Raw genomic sequence first — 22,191 nt, 5'->3', positions numbered from 1 at the left:
CCACTCAAGGGCTCAAGTGCAGCCATGTAAGACTCTGCAGTGCTACTCACAATCCCCCTGTCCACGGAATGGAACAGAAGAGAAGACCTCATTAGGGGACATGCCTTCTTCAATGTACTCATTAAGATGGTTCTGCAAGGCTCACCATCAATGCACAGTCACAAAACCATGGATGATGAATCCTGGGAGCGCCATTAGAGCTGTCTATGTAAGAACTCCCCCCAAGAGCCAGGCACAGTGACACACGCCTGTGAGGTCAGCCACTCAGGAGGCTGAGGCAGAAGGATCACAAGTTGGAGGCCAGCCTCAGCAACTTAGGAGACCCTGTCTCAAAATAAAAGATAAAAAGGACTGAGGATGTATGTAGCTCAGTGGTAAAGCACCCCTGGGTTCAATCTGAGCACCAAACCAAACCAAACCAAACAAAACCCAACAACAGAAACAAAACAGCACCCCAAAACTCAAAAGGTCACACTGATTTCACCTTCTTACCCCATTTCTGAGGAAAGTTTGGCCATCCAGGTCTCATGGAGTTCTTGTCTAAAGGTGGTCACAGCTGACAGAGGAGAGGCTGGCCTGGAACCCCTCTCTCAATGGGGCCTCTGGGCACCTGCATACCCCACACAATAATGGTCTCTCCTGTAGGTTAGTCTGGGTGTTGAGCTTTCTCACAGCCTGGGGGTGCAGGCAGCTCGACTACCACCTTGAGGCCTCATAAGCCCCACAGTGTCTCCATGGCCAGATTCTAGCAGGTACAAGCAGGTAGAGGGGAGGGGCATGGGGATGGGAGGTGTCGCCAAGGTCATCTGTGAGAACAGAGTCTGCTACCAGAACACACAATTCAGCACTCTCACTGCACAGGAAAGGAAAGTGAGCTGACAGATCACACAGGAACATCCAAGAGGTACCTTCCCCTCCACCTTTCGATAACTCACTTGAGGCTTAAACCTGCTAAGACAGATGGCTCGCTCTTATACCCCAGGATCTCTCAGTACCAGGTTGAACACACCAAAGACCTTGCACACTCATTTTCCTGGATAAACAACATAAGTAGAAAAAGCCAAAATTGACCTGGAGCGGAGAATCAAGAAGAATCCAAGTAATGTTCTCTCCCTGCAGTCAGGGAAAACATGGGACTTCAAGGTAGCGCCGGATCACCAGCAGCCTTCACCAGGGCCTTCTCTTACTCTGGAATCATACAGGCAGCGCCAGAGGGGCTCAGAGGCCTACCTGTCCACAGGCATCCACGAGTGGGCCCTCTACTGACCGTGTGACCAACCCGGGCTACTTTCTTTCCAGAGAGGACATCCTTCTGTGAGTTTCATCTGTCAGTATCGGCCTTCCTTTTTCCTAACCACTCATCTGCTAGACACATTGAACTCCTTTATCTGTTCCAGTGCATGACATGCTTTCCAGAAACCTTTGTTCCTGAACGTCTCTGAACACACTCCTTTAAAAAAGGGTGACCGGGCCTGAACAGAACAGGTCAAACCCTGTTCCAGCCCAGAACAGGTGAAAAGCCTGCTGCTTTCACGTAGGCGCCACCTGTCCAGGGCGGCCCAGCCTGTGTTCAGGCAGGTGCCACACTACATGCTTTGGCTTCAGTTAAATCTGTGGTCAGGTTACTGGTCCTACACCCAACTTAATCTTCATTTAACAGGTACCAAATTAGACATTTCCAGGATTAAACAAAACATCACACAACTTCATAAAATTTCACTTCAAAGAGATACACAAGTTTTGACCAAATGTCCCAGCTTAGAAAGATATATTTAAAAAAAAAAATCTCGATTCTGTCTTCAATGGTCAAATGATGACAAGAATTACAGAAATCAACACTGCTAGAAAAAAATATTTTAGAACTCAGGTGCACCACGCGGCATGCTTAAAGCTAAGTTTAAATTGGTCTCTACCTAAAAGGCTCTTCACAAGGTCACTTGAACAATGACTGGGCTGGGAAAGCCACCTGTCCTTGGAATGCGGGTGCCCAGCCCTGCAGTGGGGACAGAAGGGCAGTGACTAGCTTCAGGAAGGGAAAACACCTATGAAGCTTCACTGAGCCCACTGATGTAGGCGATGAGCATGAAAATCCAGAACAACAGGAAAAACAGCCTTCAATTCAAAGACAATTCAGGTAAAAATTAATTTTAAAAAGGGACTCTTCTTTATACAATGACCTTCCCTAAGAGGTACTTGCGACATTGACTCCAACCAAAAGGAAGAATGGTCCAAAATACCCCTGAATCCAACCAAACAGAAGATCAGGGTCTGCTTGGAGGTAGTTTTCAGATCAAATAATCAGTCAGAAATAGGAAAAAGGGGACTCGGGATAAAAGATGAGAAAGGAACACAGACTGCAAAGAAGCCACGCTCCGGTGAAAAAAGCAACAACCACCAGAAGAATGCACAGAAGGTGATCAGTAATTGGGCACCCTGGAGGAGAATACGAAGCACTCAAAGTTCCTGCCTCCACCGGGTCACAGAGGTGAAGAAGTGGACAATTACTCTGCCAGCAGCCTAGGCCAGAGGCTCACCGTTCAGAGAAACAAAGTGAGATGGTTGGTAACACGTCCTCAATCCTCGATGTGGTGTAGGGGTATTTTCTCTAGTGATAACACAGTATCAGGAAACAGAGTGGATAGAGGAAGGAAACTGGAAGGTGGGGGAGAGAAAAAATGAGAGAGGGAAAAAAATAGGAGTATCAGGAAGTTCAACCAGATAGGATCTACTGGAATTTGTTTTTCTGTGTCTCTAACTTCAACTTGTAAACCAAGTGAGACACACACACACACACACACACACACACACAGTACACAACTCCTGGAAGGTACTAGCTAGCACAAGAACCTGCTGCAGGTCTTGGGGGGTCTGAATAATTTCAATTCAATATATTGGATCACGTCTTTCTCTCACAGAAAGTGCAGACAGCTCCAATTTATGGGCCCTCCACTCCAAAGCACTGTCTTCCAATTAACACAGCAAAAAGATGGTGGGGAAAGGAAGAACTTGGAAACAAACATGCACAGCCAGCCACTCCCTCTCAGCACGTTTATTAGATTCCTGAGTAAGTGTCAATTTGCAATGACCCTCTGCTCTTTAAGTAAGGAAGTCTGAACAGCCAGGCTCCACTAAGAACCAGTGTCTCCCAACAGTTCGTGGCCGCAGGAAGCTCTAAGCACCAACAAAGTCAGAGCAGAGCCCCGAGTGTGTTCGAGGGCCTTCACTCCTATAGCAGTGACAAACGTTCAAATCTGTGAAAGACTATTCTGGCCTGAGAAACAACGCATGGAGTCAACTTCAGGCCAGTTGGATTAGTGCTTTAAAACATAAAACAGCACGAGCCCACACGCAGGATCCTCCGGAAAGAACCTACTATCGGCACTGTGATCTAGAGTGGGAAGTAGACTGACCAATGTTTCCCGCTCTTGGAACAAAGCTGTTTATGCATATTGATCAAAACCTTTCAAAAGGAAAAGATTTTTGAATACTAACTGAAGCTATATAAGCCATGATTTTTAAAATACTAATCAATGAAGTCCATTTTTTTTTTTTGAAAAAAAGAAGCACAATAAGGTTTTGTTTCCTCGAGTCCCTGTATGTGCCACACACTGGGTCAAGCAATGCCTGGGATCCAGCACTGGGAGCACACCAGGCCTCTCTTGAAGCTGTGTGCTGCCCAGCGTACATGACTGAAGAACAGTCCACATGTAAAACATAGTGGGTCCATTTCTCAATTAGACGCATAAAGTCAGAAACAAGATGAAAGGTGTGATTTAAACTCAATCAACCTATCCTACACCTCCTGTTTTAGCTTGAACTGTTGTTTTGATGTCATTTTCTTTTATTTCTACATATCATATTCAAAATAATTAAGATCAGATTCTTGGCCTGGCCTAGTTTATAAATTCTCATGTAGAGAATTTATGTTTGAAGTGGTTTCATTCAGGTGCAGGAATGCATAAGTGACATTTTTATGCAGTCCTAGATTTGAAGCTTCATTTGGGATCAAGGATTCCTTTAAAAACCCAGTGAAAGCTCCAAACCTTATATACCCATACAAACTTGCTCCAAACCCTATATACCCATACAAACTTGTTTGTTTGCCCACAAACAAACCAATCCTGAATGACATTTAAAGGTCTCCTTGCTCCCTGTGATAAAGGTACCCTGAGACACAGCCCAGAGAAGTCTCCCACATCAACACAGTGTAGACGACCAACGTGCATCCTGGATATGCACATCACTTTATAGTGTGGAATGCTCCTGAACTTACTAAAGTAAACAGCTTAACTGACATGCCCAGACTTGAACAATGTCACATGATCTGAGTTCTACAACAAGTTCTCTAAAGACCCAAAAGACAGAAGGCAGAAGATGTAGGGATGGACAGGCAGAGGAGGCAGGTCACTAAGAGCACAATCACTCTTGACCCCTTCACTAACCACAGCCAACTGAGCATATTCAGGTCCAAGCTGTGAGAGCAGAGGTTGATGCATGTGAGGCTCTATTTCTGATTAGTCAATTCTGCTGGCAACAGTGGGTACCTGAGGTTAGGGTAGGTGATGGAGGGGCGCATGGCTACAATCAGAGGTAGTGAGAGGGAGACGTCTTAGGGTGAGGACAGTTCAGAACCCTGGCTGAGACAGTGGATACAGTCCCCACTCAGTCTCCAGAGGGCTATACACCCAGCTGCACCAATGCCCATTGCCTGGTTCTAGCCTACCACCATTATTTTAATGGATAATTTGAATGGTCAAGTTGATTGGATGGAGACATGCAGAAGGTCGAGGCTTCTGGGTGTGTCAGTGAGGGTGTCTAGAAATGACTGGCACGTGGGATAGCAAATTGAAGTGGGCAGCCCCATCCAATACGATGCTGGCTTGTATGGAATAAAAGTTGGAAGAACAAGGAAGCAGCAAGCTGATTCTTCCTGAACAGGTTCTTGATTGCTGCTGCGAATCATTGCTTCTGCGATTTCCTAAGGATATCAGATTCTAGCTCCTTCACTCTTCCAAAGTGAACTCTGCCAGTGATTCTCCAAGAAGTTTCCAGAAGCCTTCCGTCTCAGACTTGGATAGCACTGTTGATTCCCTCTTGTTCTGAGGTATCAGCATCTTGGATGCACAGCTACTGGTTCTTCCAGCTCTCCAGCCTGCAGACGACCACGGTGGACTATCCAGCTTTTGGTTGTGTAAGCCAACCTAATAAGTCCCCTTTTCATAATCATACCTCCTGAAGATTCTGTTCCTCTAGAGAACCCTAATAAAATTATACAAGGTGCAGCAACCAGGGACATGGGGAAAGGGTGCCTAAGGCCCCTCTATACTGGATTTGCAATGTCCTGTGAAGCGGTACCGCTTCAAAATGAAAACTTTCAAAAAGCAAACCCCTATGACCACTAGTCAAGGTTTTTTTTTTTTTTTTTTTTGGATATAAATATTACCAGATCCATCAACCTATTTGAGAGACCAGAAAAGACACCAGTAACCCAGCATGTGTGCTCCAGAAGCTCGAGTCAGCTCTTTCCTCATTCAGTCTCCAGCTTCCAAGGCCAGGCATTTGGTCACGTGCTTCTGAACTCTTAGAGTTCACCACTGAACTTCGCAGCCAGCAAAGTTCTGAAATTTAAACCATTTTTCACAAAATGGGAACAGCCAACCATTTTCCCTCAAAGTTATGATATAGTAACTAGTGGCCTCTCTGACAAAAATCTTAAAGAAAACTGCTAAAACATCTTAATAAGTTAAAGGTGAATTTTTTTTTTTTTTTAATGCAAAAATGTTCATTAACAGTGTGACAGGAGAACACTGAGTGTGGAGTTGGAGGGACCAGTATTAAAATCCCACTTGTGTCACTCTGGAGCACTGTGACATTTCTGAGTCCCAGTTTCTTCATTGCTAAAAACAGGGTGCAAATGCTTACTTCATAAGATTGTTGTGAGGACTAAACAAGATAGCATTTAGGTGTCTAGCACAGTGCTTGCACACAGATGCTAAATAAAATTATAATTTCTATGAGACTTGGGGGCTATGGAAATTAACAACAGTAGGCCTGGCCAGCTGTGAGAGACGACGTGCCCGGGCTGGAACTGCTCCTGCCAAGGTCTTGCATGTCTAGGTGTCGAAGACAGATCAGGGCTGGCCCTTTCCCAGAGGGAAATGTGAAGACATTCCCAGAGGGAAATGTGAAGACATTCCGCATGACCACAGGATCCCAGGCTATTGGGGTGTCTGACCTCTGGCAGCTCCATGGCCTTCACCATGCCAAATACACATTCCAGCTGATGCGTCAGGGAGGAAAAATAGCAGTATTCCTTCCAACAGCAAACAGGAGCCAAGAGGCTGTATTTTCAAACAAATCTCATCAAAAGCTTCTTGCCCTTCTCTGTCAGGGCTGCTGTAACTAACATGGTAGGGTTTCCCAGCAACAATTTACCCAAAAAAAGACAGTGTACCTCAATAAAAGCAAACTTAACATATGAAAACCCACATGTATTTAAAGATAAACTGACCCTGCTTTATGGACTTTTTACTTATTGCCTTAAAAGCGATCACATTCAACTAGACTCTGTTTTCAGTATCCATGTGCCAGCTCCTCGGCACGCTGCACAGGCCGGCAGCACCTGTGGCGCCAGAGGGCAGGCTCTCAGGCCCCAGCCAGACCTGCAACCAGGATCCTCCGCTCAGCAAGCCCCTCTGCAGCCATACTGGTGACACCAGAGGCCAAGGCGGTACACCTGCACTTCAGGCTGGCATTCTCAACCCTCTCCTCTACCACACACTGGTCCTCACCAGGATTAGCAGGGAACACTTTAAAAATATTTTCTTTCCTTTAAAAATACTGGTGCCTGGCCCCTAACCCATGGCTTGGACTTAACTGGTCTGGAGGGGGAGCCTGGCATCAGCATTTGTTCAAAGCTCCCTGTGAGAACCAGGAACACACTAACAGCTGCACCGGACAGAAGACCAGGCAGTCAGCACCCACACACACATCAACAGGGAACACAGCCCAGAGTGCCAGGGACAGCACTGCACAGAAACCCTGCTCAAAACACAGCCAAACACCAAGGGTGACCACATCTACACCAACTGGAAAAAAGTGACTTTTCTCTGGCCAGCGCTAGAGAACACTGAAGCCCTCCAAGGGAACTTCTTGCTTTGTCCCGACTATGAGACCACCACCACTAAGTCCAGTAACACCAGGGAGCGTGGACAAACCTTCTGGCACCTGATACCAGCAAGTCCTCCAACTGGAGCCCAACAGAGGACGAGGGAGCTCTGCTCTCCTGCAGAGAAGCTTCTGCACCTAGCACATGAGCTATGGGCTACCAATGCCACAGCAACACGTCCTTTCCTGATCAGCTAAGCTGGAGACTGCAAAGGCTGCCGGAGAAGGTGAGGGTTAGGTGACAGGGAGAGAGAGAGAGGAGCAAGGCAGGGAGGACAAGGGGCTGCTGCAAAGCTGCAAGTGTGACCGTGGGGGCGGGGGCGCCTGTGTGGCAGAGTGGTGACAGGGCATGAGAGCACAGGGCCAGGTTCTCCAAAGGATACGGACACTGCTGAGGACAGCCAGAGAGACTCAGAGAAAGTGAGGCAAGGCAGATGCAAAGTCCTCAGTGAATGAGGGAGCGCAGCCTGACCCAGGCCTCAAGACAACCACATTCAGGCAGAGATATGACCACAGTGAGCCTGTAAGATGGCCACTGCGCTTCCCAGCAGCCCTTGTGAGGGAACATCCAGTGTGGTTGGATGTCAGAGCACCTCCTACCTGAGGAGCAGCTGCCTTCCCTGAACCTGGCACAGACCCTGCAGCAGGCCACCAGGAGCCAGGTCTCCCCCTCTGCTGAAGGTAGGGGGTGGGGGTGCAAAAAGATGCTGAAAGACCTAGGCATTCAATACCAGCCCTAGAAGGAGTCTCCTAACAAAATGCTGGTCATGGGTAATCCAAGAGTTTCTAAGAATCTTAAGTAACTAATCTACTACCCTGGGAAAGACATCTGTGAGTCTGGGAAAATGCCAGGAATAAATCAAACAAGACTTCTTTCTCTTCCTACAGGAACCAATCAGGACACAGCAGATCAGCTGATCAATAGCTGCAGCAACCAAATATTCCAGGCTTTCTTAGACCCCCCCCCCCAAAAAAATTATTTTATCCCAGTATCTCTAGAATAATCTATAGTTCAAAAATTCTATTTTGAAATGAAAACTACATACATAGCTGGCTATTCTACTGGGAAAAGGTGCAACAAATATGTCTTTACAGCCCAGTTTCATCATTAGGACAACGGACCATGTGGGTAGTGAGGTCACCCATCCTCCCGTTCCAGTTTTGAAACAAGTATTAATGTACGAGGGAGGCCACACCCATGGATCCTCCAGATGATGCCCTGTCCACATGCTCTCCAGATGGAAAGGCAGTAGTAGAGCACGTGAGGAACGCTCTTCCTCCCCATGGCAAACTCCAAATACAAGGTGCAGTCTGGACAGAGCGGCAAACCTCTCAGCACACGCCTCCCTGCTCTTGGTGGCAGGAGGTACCTTCCCCTTTGACTACATCAGCAATAGGCATTCTTCCCCGAGTTTAACCTAGTCTTCACCCCTCAGAACAAAAAACAAAAGCAAAGACCAGAGAGCACATATCCTCTTAGGAGATTCCTTACAAAACTTAGCTACCAGCTACTATCATTAAAGGGATCACACTGAACTTTTGTATGAAGTTGCTAAAAGTGGTTCCTGTTTTTGTTTTTTTGCAGGGGGACTGTGTCTAAAAAGTACTACTAGTAACAGACACAGAATAGCCTCACACCCACTTGAAAACCAAGCTGCATGGAAACACGCCATCTCCACTGGGCTACTCAGTACCTCAGCAGTCTTCTTGCTTTGCCTTTTCCCAAAAATGCAGTCAAGATCTGTGCTGCTCCTCGACGACAGATCCTTCCCTAGGAAAATAACACGTGGCTGTTCAGTAAGGCCATTCGCTATAACATGAGGAGCACAAGCACAAATTATGCAAATCCTGAAAGGAAAAGAGTTTTTGGAAAACACATAATTTTGTTAACTATGAAATTCTGTCCCACTTCACAGATCACAACTCTTCAATAACATTAATTAAATTTAAAGCCAGGTAAACGTCTTGGAACCAGGACCCTTATAGGAACAACCTGGAGCATACAGGCCATGAGACCCAAGTTCCAAGGCTGGCCCCACAATCTGTATGCCTTCAAGGTGCCACTTCTGGGTCACTTTACAAAGACACTGCTACTTACACAGGATTATGAAATGAATAACTAAAATATTGTTCCATATATAGCTTCAAACATTTTAAATTTACACTGTTCAGTTAATAATTGACACAGGATCTCAAGCTATTAACTGAATGAATGAAAATTTTAAAGATTAAATGAAAATTAAAATTCAAACTTTTAAAAATGTTCTTAACCATAATAGTTATTATCATCTTTAAATACAAGATTATTTAAACAAGAGCAGAAATTAAATGGCTCTGGTAAAAACAGTGCCCTAAAGATCTATGATTCTTATTTGTTTTTTAATTTTTTTAATTAGTTATGCATGACAGTAGAATGCATTTATGCACTTTGACCTATCATACATAGATGGGATATAATTTCTCATTTTCTAAGGGTACATGTTGCAGAATCATATTGGTCATGCAGTCACATATATACATACAGTAATAATGTCTGTTTCCTTCTACTGTCTTTCCTATCCCCACATCCCCTCCCCTCCCTCCCATCACTTCCCTCTACCTAATCTAAGGTAAAGTTATTCTTCCCTAGTGAGCCCCGCCTTATTGGGAATTAATATCTACATATTAGAGAAAACATTTGGCCTTAGGTTTTGTGGGATTGGCTTATTTCGCTTCCAACTCCAATCATTTACTGGCAAATGCCATACTTTCACTCTTCTTTAAAGCTGAGTAATATTCCATTGAGTATATATACCACATTTTCTTTATTCATTCATCTATTGAGGGACATCTAGGTTGGTTCCATTGTCTAGCTATTGTGAATTGAGCTGCTATAAACATTGATGTGGCCACATCACTAGAGTATGCAGATTTTAAGTCTTTGGGTATAAACCAAGGAGTGGGATAGCTGGGTCAAATGGTGGTTCCAGTCCCAATTTTCTGAGGAATCTCCATACTGCTTTCCACAGTGGTTGCACCAATATACAGTCCCACCAGCAGTGTATGATTCTTATTTTCAAAACTAAACTTGAACTTAATTTTAAACCTACAAGCCAACTAACTTAAAACTCACTACTTTGGCCTTTCCACTCCTAACCAATAACACCCTGTGAGCAGCGGGCCAATCCGTTCCCATTTGTCAACTTCATGGCAAGTGCACTTTAAAACGCACTACACTGTCAAGTCTGGTGGCTGTGGGGAGGGGGTGGCCCAGGACAGCCGTAGGTCTGCATTTCAAGTGGGAAGCCAAGTTCAACTGTCAGGGATGCACTAATCCTCTTGGCTTCCTGTAGCAAACCAATTTGGCAAAGTAATGACATGACCTGGAAGGTTCTGGTTCACTGACCATGGCTGGGGCTATGGTCACTCAGTGACTCCCTGAAACAAACAAAACTCCTTTCCAGAACCACTTTCAGAGACAGCAGCACCTGATGAAAGGGTGCATGCAGCCAGTACAACCTGTTCTTGTCAGGAGACCCCCGTCCCCCCGCCAAGGCTCTGAGCACTGCTCTCCTCCCACCTGAGATACCTAGCACTCCACCTGAGCTAACTAGCACTCCACCTGAGCTAACTAGCACTCCTGGTTCTGACAGTTAAAAAGACCCCAAGGAAAGCCCAACACAAAACAGAATGAAACCTCTCACAGCAGGAACTCAGGAAACAAACCAGCGAAGTGGAGAAGACAATTGGCCGTGGGGCCTCAAGGTGGACAAACTCTGAGGAGGCGCAGAGATCTACCTCAGCTGTCACCAGCAAGACCCATTTTCCACTGCAAAGCACACAGGGTGGCAGTTTCTACTTCAGAAAAGGGAGCCCGCACTTGGTTCAAAACACACTGTCCCGCTATCCTAACCTCTCTCCCTGAATGGAAGAGATACCCTAAAAGGAAATGCAAATTAAGATCTCTTCTACAAAGAAAAGCTGGAGGGAGCCAAGAAGGGAGGGCACATGGGAAAGCATAAGCCTAAAACAAGGTGTCAAGATAGGAACACAAAGAGAATGAAAACAAATCTAAACCTCAGAGGGAAACTGCCAAGACAGTGGGCGGTGCCAAGGCAGGTGCAGGTGTTCCTAAAGTTCTGGTCACGGGTTCTGCATCAGAGCCTTCTACCCTCTAGCAAAGTTCTCTTAAGTAAATGCAGAAACCAGGACTAGGACTACTACAGGCTTTGCTCTGAATTTGATCTGGAAAACAAGAACACAGAGAAGAAATGAGTGTCAGAGACAACTGGAAGAAACCTAAGGTGGGTGAAAATGGATGTGATTGAGATCATTATTAATTAATGGTCCTGGTTGAATATTTTGTAAGCATTATAAAATCATGATCACTTGTGAATAAAATATGCACATTAAAAGTGAATTTTGAAAGCTTATTAGCCTCAGTTCTGAACTATGGTGAAGTCACAGCAAATAGTGTTGACAACTTTAGATCTTAGAGAAAACAGTAACTACAAACAAACTGAATAGACTAGGAAACACATGCTGTCCATCTGGGTTTGGTTCATCTATTGGTTAGCCTTCAACCGGCCACAGCACTTTGCGAACTGGGAAGAAAGGTTTCTTAAGAATGTATAAACTGAGTAACAACATCCATGCATGCATGGTCAGCGTGACAGAGGAGCACTGCACCTAGGCTCACTTCAGCTGTTTGCCTAATAATCACAGTCATCAGGCTGTCCAAACACGCAGGATGGTGAATGGAAGGAGGGACATTACTATATAGCCAAACACATGAGCCCTATCAAGATGTCCGAGGGAAGCAAAGGCAGCTCCAACAGAAAACAGGACGGAGGCATCATGATGACTCGGAACCAGTTAGTTTAAGAGCAAAAGCAATAACTCAGTAGCTGTGGACAAAAGTGAATTATAATCGAGGCTCAAAAAATGTACAGAAAAGTAGAGTTTGTTCAGAGTAAAAAGGCACAAGGGCAAACAAACATAGGTTTTAGAAATGTATTTATTTTAAATAAAAAAAAAATTAAGGCTTCTGTAGTAGCTTAAATTATTTAAAAACTCATTTGCATTCTTAAACCAAGAACACATTATACTTGGTTTTCTTTCTGATGCAACATAGGGGACTAACAGCCCAGGGCAAAAAACAAGGGCAACTTCCATAAAGGAAAAGTTAGGAAGCCAGGGGTCTGAAAGAACCAGTGTGGGGTGGAACACCAAGCCCTAATAAGCCCTCAGGAGACAGCGCCTTCTTAACAAGGTCAAAGTGGGGCTGCTTGGTATTCAAATTCTAAAGAGTAAGAGGAGAGAACAAGGGGCCTCACTATCAGCATCTGAATTAGGAAGAGTCTGCCAGCTTGCATCTGCCAACTACCTGGAATGCGTGTCCCCCAGAGAGAAGTGTCTAAAGCGGGTGAGAAGGTCACCCAGGTTGTAGTGCTGAGTGCACCACTTCAGCTAATGCAGCCCTTCACACGCCGTGTTGACCGAGGGGGAGAGCAATGCTCTCCTGACAGCTTCCCACCACAGAGAGAAAAAGCCTTCAAAATAGTTTTACATAAATTGATATTTTCCCTTTGGCAGATGTGGCCTCACTAAATATTTTTCACTGGAATTGGGTTTTAAACAAATATGGATGAAAGTAACTTAAAACTATATAACAAATTCTTTCAAGTCAAAATTATATATTTGGAGCTTGAAAAAGAATTATGTAAAAGAACTTAAATGATATCATTGATGTTTAGGCAGTAGCAAATTTTCCAACACCACCTGCTATGGCAAAATGTTTACGCCCAGTCTTCAGCAAGCTATATAAAATGCCTGTCATCCCAGCTATGTAAGAGGCTGAGTTCAAGGCCTGAGACTTAAAAAAATAAAGTCATCTTCCTGGTCCATACATGGAATCATGATGTGAGCACTCCAACTCAGTGAATCAGTCACTTTCATCATGAGCACAGCTGTGGGTATTTTACTCCCTCTTACTCATGACGTAAAGAGCACAAGTTCCATAAAAGAGGTCATCACCCACAAATCATGAAACACAACCTAGGCGAGAGACTCATAAGCGCTTATGCATGTTTCCTTGCTTTACAAGAAGAAAATGAGTCTGAAAGAAGGAAAACGGTCAATGACGAGTCTGAGAGAGCAACGGACAAAGGAGGCCTGAAGCTTATCGCTCACACCAGTGACAACACGACTCGGAGGGAGATCCAAAGACCTTTAAAATAAGCTTTCACTGTGGATGGTGCAGACGGAGGGTAAATAATCACTTTCTTCACTACCTGGATTTCTGCTTCCTTCTCATCTTTTCTACTTATTCCCAGATTGCATGACCTCCATTTCTCAACTCAATCTCTTCTTCTACCTCTCTAACATTTCTTGAACTCTTTTCTTCTCTGCATACTAATGTCTCCCTTCTCCTCAAATGCGGCTAATGAATATGCAAGCCTCATTTTAAAAGAGAAAATGAAGGCACGATGTACGGAGCCCTTTCACAGGATCACCAGCACGGGAGTAGCTCAGCTACAAATAGTAGGCAGGACTCCCGGCACGGAGCAGATTAAAGCAGATCAGAGGCACACCCTCGCCTGGCAGTTGTTCAGATGAAGTCAGGCATGCGGCCAGGCAGTAGAGGACAAGGGAAGACTCCACCTGCAGGGTGACACGCTTAAAAGGCTGCCATGCCACAGAGCTGCTGCGGGGTGCTTTCCGTGTCATTCTCGTGCTGTGCAACAGCTTGTGCTCAACAACCGTTCCACTGCATCTCTTATTTTTTTCTATTGGATCTGATGAAAAAAAGAGGGCTAATAAGGGGTTGGGTGTGAAAGGACCATTACTGTCTCCTCAAAAAGACAGAGGGGCCAACAAAGTCTATCTTCTGTCCTGCAATAGGCTGAAGGGGGGACAGACCTGCTCAGAAGTCACAACCTCAAGTTAAGAACTAAGTTCTTGCCTGAGAGGAAAATGGGATGACACAAAAGTAACTCAAAATAGACCTACTGGGAGAGAGGGAGAGGAAGTTTCAGTCTCTCCTGTTCACAGCTCTGAAGTTGTACAGCTCCGAATCCCCTCAGCTCTGCCACAGCCTCTCAGTTAAACCAAACACAGTTCTATCCTTTGGGGTCCTCATCCCAAACAAGAAACACCATCAACAGTTTAGAGGAGTGGGAATTCCATATCCCACTGCTATTCAGGGTGGGTTCTGGGGGCAAACCCTCCCCAGTCCAGCCACCAAGTCTGAAGCAAGAAATGCTTTTCCTGGCACATCAAGATAGACACACACATTCAGTCTCACAGGGAAGAACATGCCAATGGTGCCTGGATCATGACACGATCTGCATCATTTTTGGTACATTTTAAGTATATTACATAAAAATAGGTGTTGTGGCTGTTCTAGGAGTAACCTGGGGAGTTGATTAGCGCAAGGTAAGTGGTTTCTCACCAGTACAAGATCACCACCTGGTGGCTACAGGGCGCAACTACACCCAAGGAGCTGCGAGGGGTGGGTGTATGGTGATGGCAAGGTAGGAATCACTGCCCTGTTCTCCAACACCAACTCCATGAAGGTCCTGAGATGCCTATATTAACACTCCATGGGATGGAGAGACTGGAATGTTGAAAGGGTCAACGTGGGCATGCAAATTTTCTTAGTCGAAATCTCCATGTGGAGCAGGATTCTCTGAACAGGCTCATTAGGAAGCGTTTAACACCAACATTCAGCTCTGCAAACACTAAGATGTAGCTAAAAATGTTGAATGATAACATTATTTTCTGACCTAGCCACGTAACATCGTCCCCTTTCTCCTCAAAGCAGCACGCTGACTTCAGTTTTCAGCTTTGTCACAGGACCTGCCCAGTGTGGAGCCTCAACTGGGCCTTTTGCTCCACAAGCCGAGTCTGCATTTTAACAGGTACAGACTTCCCCACTTGGCACACACAGCAAGTCACCTCTGCTGGTGAAACGCTGAGAATGCTTCTGGAAACTCAGCTTCCGCACAGACTACAACAGATAAAGAAAGGCTGCAGCTTACCTTTCGTGAATTTCATGTAATGCACCCGGTTTTTAGAGATCTTGGACTTTTCCTCAAGATTAAAAGATTTCTTTTCCTTATTGTCTGAGGAGTCTTTAAAAAAGAAGAAAAACATTACATTAAAATCTGTGTAGTCCATCCTCATATAATCAATGGTCATGTTTAAATATTAGTAGGAGCCCCATCATTTATTTTTGAGCTCTAATCAAATGATCTGGATTATTTTTTTCAACTGTGCACTATGGATCAGGCAAGGTTACACTCCAGAAATGTACAAAGTTCTGGGGATAAGAAATCAACACATAAAGATCTATACATGAGTGTTCATATTAACCTTATAAACACTGGCTATAACCCAAAAGTTCTTCAACCGGTTAACAAACAACTGAGCCAACTCTGGCACATCCTCACAGGGGAATGTTACTCTACAACAGAGAAGGCTGAGCTGTCAATGCACACATCAACCTAGATGAACCTCAGGGCAGTGAGGAAGGTCGATCTAAAAAGGGTACCTACTGTATTACATAACATTCTCAAATTGCAAAACTATACAGATGGAGAATAGATGATTCTGCATCTTGATCATGGTGGGGCTGCCTGGGTCTACACTTGGGATAAAACTGCACATGTAAATAGATGAAGCCTAAAAATATGGAAAGAAATGAAAAGGGTCTGTGGTCTAGATAACAGTAACACCAAGTGTCAATTCTCTGGTGGCAAAACACTAAAGAATTGTAAGATGCCATCTAGGAGAGGAAGAAAATTTGAAAGAATTTTTAGAAATGAAACTTAAAGAATAAGAGGACAGAACAAAATGTCTGCTTAGTAAAAAGGCAAATGGTATGAATTTGTGGTGATCTTAAGGGAATAAAAATATTATTATTGCAGAAAAACATGAGATTACTGTCATTTATAACTTTAATATATGTAGTATGTAACTGTGACCAGAAAAATCACTGGGATGAAGACACTGTATTTACTGAAGACAACATGGCAAGAAAATATAACATGTCAGTTTTCCAGGTCAGCTCCTTGGGACAGGCTTCTCTGAAAGGAATATTGTAAAGGATCTTGTCAGCCCAGGGATGGTCAACAGGAAGGCCTGGTCTGGACTGTACTGAGCTAGAGAGAGATGGAAGCACCTCTGCTAACCGCAGGATCACTGCCATAAGGCTACAGCCCCCTCTAGTAGTCTGAAAGTGGAACTTACCTACGGATTAATAACTCAGCAGCTTTCAGATTATGTCAAATACTTTCAGGTTTCAGACAGAAAGGGAAAATAAACCCTATATAGATGAACCTGTGAAGGAGGCTGTGAGAGGATAAGACACCACTCTTGAAATCTGTGAGATATTCACAGCCTTCCTGACAATAACAAGGGGCTCCAGTGGGTCCCTTGAAAAGCTCCCCCCATCTGCACTTCCTGGAACATGCCAGGAAGGGCCACTACAGCCACCACGCTGAGCCCCAGCCATCAGTGCAGGATAAGGAGGACCTAAGTCAGGGTTCCCAGAACTACTTCAATGGCATCCCTCTCTGAGAATGCAGTAATCTTGAAACCATCAGTAGAAAAACTCACTCACCAGCTATCACCATAAAAGTTCAAAAGCAAACTGCTGAAAAATCTGCTTTCTCTGCTCCCTTCCCATAAAACTGAACCTCATTGATCCTTTCTTTATGGGATCTTAGATGAGATAATTTCTTGGATTCCTTTGGCCTGAAAAGTTAGAGTATTCTCAAGTACTAAGAAAAAAAGTTACAATACTAAAGTTCAAATATGACTCTTTCCCTGTTGAAGGATAGCATGTGGATGCCTCTGAGAAAAGAATCCCAGGCACGGAGGTCTTCACTTCTGTGGGTACGGTGATGGCAAGGACACTTCAAGTCCGACACCCAAGTCATAACACCAAACTTGTTTAGGAAAAGTGACTCTCATTTACACATAACTGGATATTCATTAAGGTAGAAGTTGATCCCTGATATTTAAACTGCTGGGCCTGTTAACTCTGGGTAACTCTCATTATAGCCTTGTAACATCAACTACACAGGCTACATCTCACCTGAAGTCTACCAAAAAGAGACCCAGAAATTTTATCATGGGTCTCAAGGTAACCAGATAACACACAATAAAATGTAGATATACTTACCTGTATAGTCAAATAAAGCAAACCCTTTTGCAACTACTCAGCACTAGAAAGTATCCAGAAGCATCCAGCACCCATGTGCCTTCTCATTTTCTGCTTTTTCCTAGTTCAGAGTTTCAACCTCTGCACTACTGACATCTGAGCACAGAAATTGTCCGTCTATGGTGGGAAGGGACAGCTATCTCATGCTCTGTAAGATGTTTAGCTATAGCTACAGCCTTTTTCTAGGAGATGCCAATAACATCTTGTTGGTTGGGACATTCAAAAATGTCTCTATGAGAACACAGATTCAACAAGCATATCGAAATCTCTGGGACACTATGAAAGCAGTTCTAAAAGGAAAGTTCATTGATTGAATGGAGTTCATTCCTTAAAAGAAGAAAAAGTCAACAAATAAATGACCTCACACTACATCTCAAAAAAAAAAAAAAAAAAAAAAAGTCTCTAGACCCCGCCAGATGTCCTGTGGGTGGCTATATTGCTCCTAGGTGAGAAGCACCATCTAAGGGTCACCACTATCCCATTTTTTGTGTTAATCCTTGCTCCCACCCCTTTGCCATTTTTGTTTTAACCATCTTTTTTTAGAGGGGCTGCCAAAGGTGCATGATGTTCCCAAGTATCTGTAACTGCCAGCTAGGTCAAGCAGCAAGACACTGACCCTATTCCAGAAGGCAATGCCGCAGGAGCCCCTTCCCAGGGACATCATATTATGACCTCCACAGTGCAGTACTTATTCTGGTTTTTAAAATAATTTTGCCACCAAGTATGGCACCTTAATGTCAGAGTTTTGCCTGCTATTTGTGGTTATAGAAGTAGAATCATACTGGATAAACCTCTGTTCATCTTCTTTTGGTCAACATTAAGTGGATGAGTCTTCAACACCAGAGGACAAAACTATAGCTTGTGGGCCAAACCCAGCTAGCTACCTGTTTCTGTAAGTAAAGTTTTGTGGGAAAGCCACTTTCATTTACATATTATCTACTGTGCCTTTCACATTCCAATATCCTAGTGGAGTAGTTTTGACAGAGCAATTTTTGTGGTCTGTAAAATTTCTCTGGCCCTGACAGAAAATGTTTGCCAACCCCTGTTCAACATGTTTGCATAAAACTCTAATAACTCTAATGTATTTCTTTGAATTTACAAAAGTGGCAATGTACTTATCCATTCTACTACTGGTGGGCATGTGAGCTATTACGAGTTTGAGGATCCTTCAAATAATGTCATCAGAATTTTTGTGCATGTTTCCCAGGACAAGTGCACAGGCATCTGCTAGGCAGGCATGAAGAGGTCATGCATATCTTCAACTTTTGTAAATAATTCCCAACTGATCCGAATGCTCACAGCTGCCTACACACCATGGGAATCCCCACTACTCCACATTTTCAGCTACTTGCCATTGTTTTACTAGTTCCAGTGGGTATGCAATGGCACCATACTGTGGCTTTATTGTGCATTTTCCCGATGGCTATCGTGGCAGTATGCCCTGTGGTGTATTTACTGGCTATTGGATATCGTGTCTATAAGATGCCTGATGCTGACTCAAGCTCGGCCAGGCAGGTAGTGCACGCCTGCAGACCCAGCTACCCGAAAGACTGAGGTGAGGGGACTGCTTGAGCCTAGGAATTTGGTGGAAGAAGTTACTTACCTGAGCAATTGCACCTCTAACGTGAATTACAAGGTAAAACAAATGACCTAGGGCAGAACCAACATAGAAAAGGCTTTTCTATTAAGCCTCTGCCGGCTGCTGTTTATGGTCTCATTTGGTATTTTCTGCTTGTATTTTAAAAGCATCTTTTATGTGTATTCAAGCGTCTCCTTAAAGCTGACTTTACTATATGAGATGTAAACTGAATGGATTTATCTTGCCATTCTCACACTCTGAAAGGGAAAAAGTGTTTGTGGATGGCTACAGGATCATTCAAGGAAAGCGCCAGAACAACATAAGCAGAACCGAGTATCTATATCGCTTCACACAACTGACTTTGAGATGTATAATGCTTACATTAAAGAACTGACAAGAACCTTTCACACTGAGATGACACCTCCTATAAATCTGGAGGTCAAGGACCCTAAAATTCCCTACCTGCTATTTCCTGCCCGTGGCAAGTGTTCAGTTCAGCCAGAAGCTGGTTAAAATCATCCTGATGAGCAATCCAGTTGTCCTGAAAATACCAAAAAGTTGTGTGAGAGGCAAATAAGAAATATTTTAGAAGCAAGGGAAGCTGGCAATTAATACGAAATTTTAAATGTTTCATCAAAATATTATTTGACAAATTTCAATGGGTTCAAGAAATATATAAACTTGAAATGCTATTCATCTAGATCAATATTAAGAATTGTTTCTGGAAACTCAAGTCCTGACTTCCATGTGAATGATTTATCCAGTTGAATTATATCAAATACTTAATAGGCAACCTGTGTACTTAATACTAAAATAAAGCAAAATAAAATTACCATTTTTCCCCCAGTAGGGGAAATTATGTAGTTTACAAGAGCAGTGAGGAAAACAGAAGCCCTCCTCTTGACCCAACAGAACCTATAATATTTTGCCCAATTCTGATTACTTATACATGCAGACTTTGATTTTATAAAACTCTGGGAAAGGAGAAAGGAAGGACTTCAAGTCCCCTGAATCAATGAGTACCCATTTGTAATAAGAGAATGAAGAGCACCAAAAGAATATAAGCCACTGGGAAGCAGGGTTCCAATGTAGGATTTGCCTCCCATGCCTTCCTAAGCATTCCTTTTTAAGAATGCTTAAAGTTAAGGCATATTGACTGGGGTTACTGGGCAATGCTTCTCCTGAGAAAATAAGGAGACCATGTTATCTGTCTCTCAAAACTACATTCAGAATCAACCTTACAGCCAGGCGCGTGGCGCACGCCTATAAGCCCAGCAGCTTAGGAGGCTGAGACAGGAGGGCTATGAGCAACAATGAGTCCTAAGCAACTCAGTGAGACCCTGTCTCTAAATAAAATACAAAACAGGGCTGGGGATGTGCCTCAGTGCAGGAATGCCCCTGAGTTCAATCCCTGGTACTTCTCCCCCTACCAAAAAAACAAAATACAACCTTATACAGACTCACTCTTAAGTGGCTGAAAATTTTAGCTGTTCCAATCTACTACTCAGAGCTACTGAAGTAATCAAAATAATTGTTTACCTAATTAAAGTCATTCTCCTAATTTTCTCCCAGATTCTGTTGGCGACAAGAATTTAGGAAGAAAGTTTCCTTAAGATATTTTCTAAAGGAAACAAAGACACTGAGCGTGAAAGGCATGACAGCTGCTGGTTTTCGTCACAGTGCCAACGTAGGAAAATGAGAGTCCACTTAGCTGCTGAGCACCAGCAGTCAGAAGACTGAGAAAGAAAAAGAACATGACTTTCTGGCACAACTTCCTAAACTAAATGCCAACTTTTAACAATATAAACTAATATTAGAACACAAGGGCAGACAGAAAATCTTCTTTCTCCTGAAAAGAAGATTTCTATAAAATGAAGACCTTCTACAAAGTTGATCAATACAACTCATTTGGATCTCTTAGCATAAGCAAGTAAATGACCCCACGAGGAGGAGGAAGCATGGTGGTGGAGGGCATGGCACAGGATGGAAGGCCAGGCCAGCCAGCAGCCCTCCCCTTGCCCAAAACAGAGAGACTACACGCGAATAGCTGGAAGTGTTCAACCAACTGGACTGGATGAGAAGTTTCATGTTTAAAAAACTAAAGTCCATTATGCAAAGAGAACCCCAAAGGCACACCCCTGCTCACTTCATTATTGATGGTAGCTCCAAGTCCCAGGTGGTTATTTTTAACTTTAACTTTAATATGATCTGTGGCTCCTTGCTCCTGAGCCCCCAAACCCTGTGGAGATTAAACACAAGACAGAGTTAGCACTTTTTTTTTTATTTTAATGTGGAGAGGTCGCCTCTTTCTTCCTGCACCAATTGTTCAATTAATGTGTCAACTCTAGGGTGAGACACTATCCTTGCCCTCAAAGACAACACAGCCCAGTGACTCTCAGGAGACAATGTCTGCCACACCAAGGATTCCCTCATAATAATGAATATCAATTCTTTTATCTGAGCCCAAATATAAAACCCACACAGACACTGGGAAACACTCCCCTTGCTGCTGCTCAAAAGCAGAGGGCTGCTACAAATAGAAGACCACAGGAGGCATTGGGAGTCTATGGCTCTATCATATAGCACTGCAAAATGACACCAGGAAAGGAGTGGGAGGTATACTCCAGGTCCTGCATCAATACGCTCAGGTAAGGAGAGCAAATGCAAAAACCTTTAGGTAGGCGTGGCCTGGCTCTAGAGGACCTGAACAACACCCAGGTCAAGTAAGCCAAGAGAATGTAATGACAGCAAGGGGCTAGACCTTGCAGGATCTTCCAAGTCACAGTAGGAATTTGATTTTTAAAAACCCTTGGAAACCACTGAAATATCGAACAAGGGAATAACATGCTCTAAGGTGTACATCTTAAAAGATCACGCCAGCTGCTGTAGGTCAAAATGGATCCCAAGAGGAAAAGGGAGGTGGGGAGGCATGGGAAGGGTGTTGAGGGGATCGGGATAGGCAATGACAATGGCTGGACCAGGGCGGTGGGCTGTAAACACAAAAATTTCCAGAGGATGTGGGAATTGAAGGTTTTAGGCTCAAGTGCAAGGGTAGATGGTACCATTTTCAAAAACCAAGACAACTTGGAAAGGAAAAGATAGAACGGAGGGGTCAAGAGGTTTACAATAAAAATAACACCCTTGAGGTGCTCACTCAAGCAGAAAAGCCAGCACACAAATGAATTTGCAAACCTAGAGCAGAGGACAGACCTGGACTAGAAACAACAAAGGCACTAGT

The 22,191-nt window shown here is 44.0% G+C and overlaps 1 protein-coding gene across 2 annotated transcripts in view; it reads right to left on the bottom strand.

The window, feature by feature from the left end:
• Pinx1 (PIN2 (TERF1) interacting telomerase inhibitor 1) overlaps positions 1 to 22,191 on the bottom strand; it is a 67,699-nt gene that overhangs the window by 39,483 nt on the left and 6,025 nt on the right. For both annotated transcript variants that reach the window (XM_046459332.1, XM_046459333.1), the window contains exons 3-6: positions 21,100 to 21,192; positions 19,416 to 19,494; positions 15,189 to 15,281; positions 8,862 to 8,938 (exon numbers count right to left, since the gene is read on the bottom strand). In XM_046459332.1, the coding sequence (XP_046315288.1) occupies positions 8,862 to 8,938; positions 15,189 to 15,281; positions 19,416 to 19,494; positions 21,100 to 21,192 (342 nt within the window). The remainder of the gene's footprint in view (positions 1 to 8,861; positions 8,939 to 15,188; positions 15,282 to 19,415; positions 19,495 to 21,099; positions 21,193 to 22,191) is intronic.

This window comes from Marmota monax, unplaced genomic scaffold, assembly GCF_021218885.2.
Source record: "Marmota monax isolate L192 unplaced genomic scaffold, Marmota_monax_Labrador192_F-V1.1 WCK01_AAM20220418_F8-fsc00288, whole genome shotgun sequence".
Classification (NCBI taxonomy): Eukaryota; Metazoa; Chordata; class Mammalia; order Rodentia; family Sciuridae; genus Marmota; species Marmota monax.
Note: the sequence above shows the minus strand (reverse complement) of the source record. Positions and strands in the feature narration are given on the sequence as shown.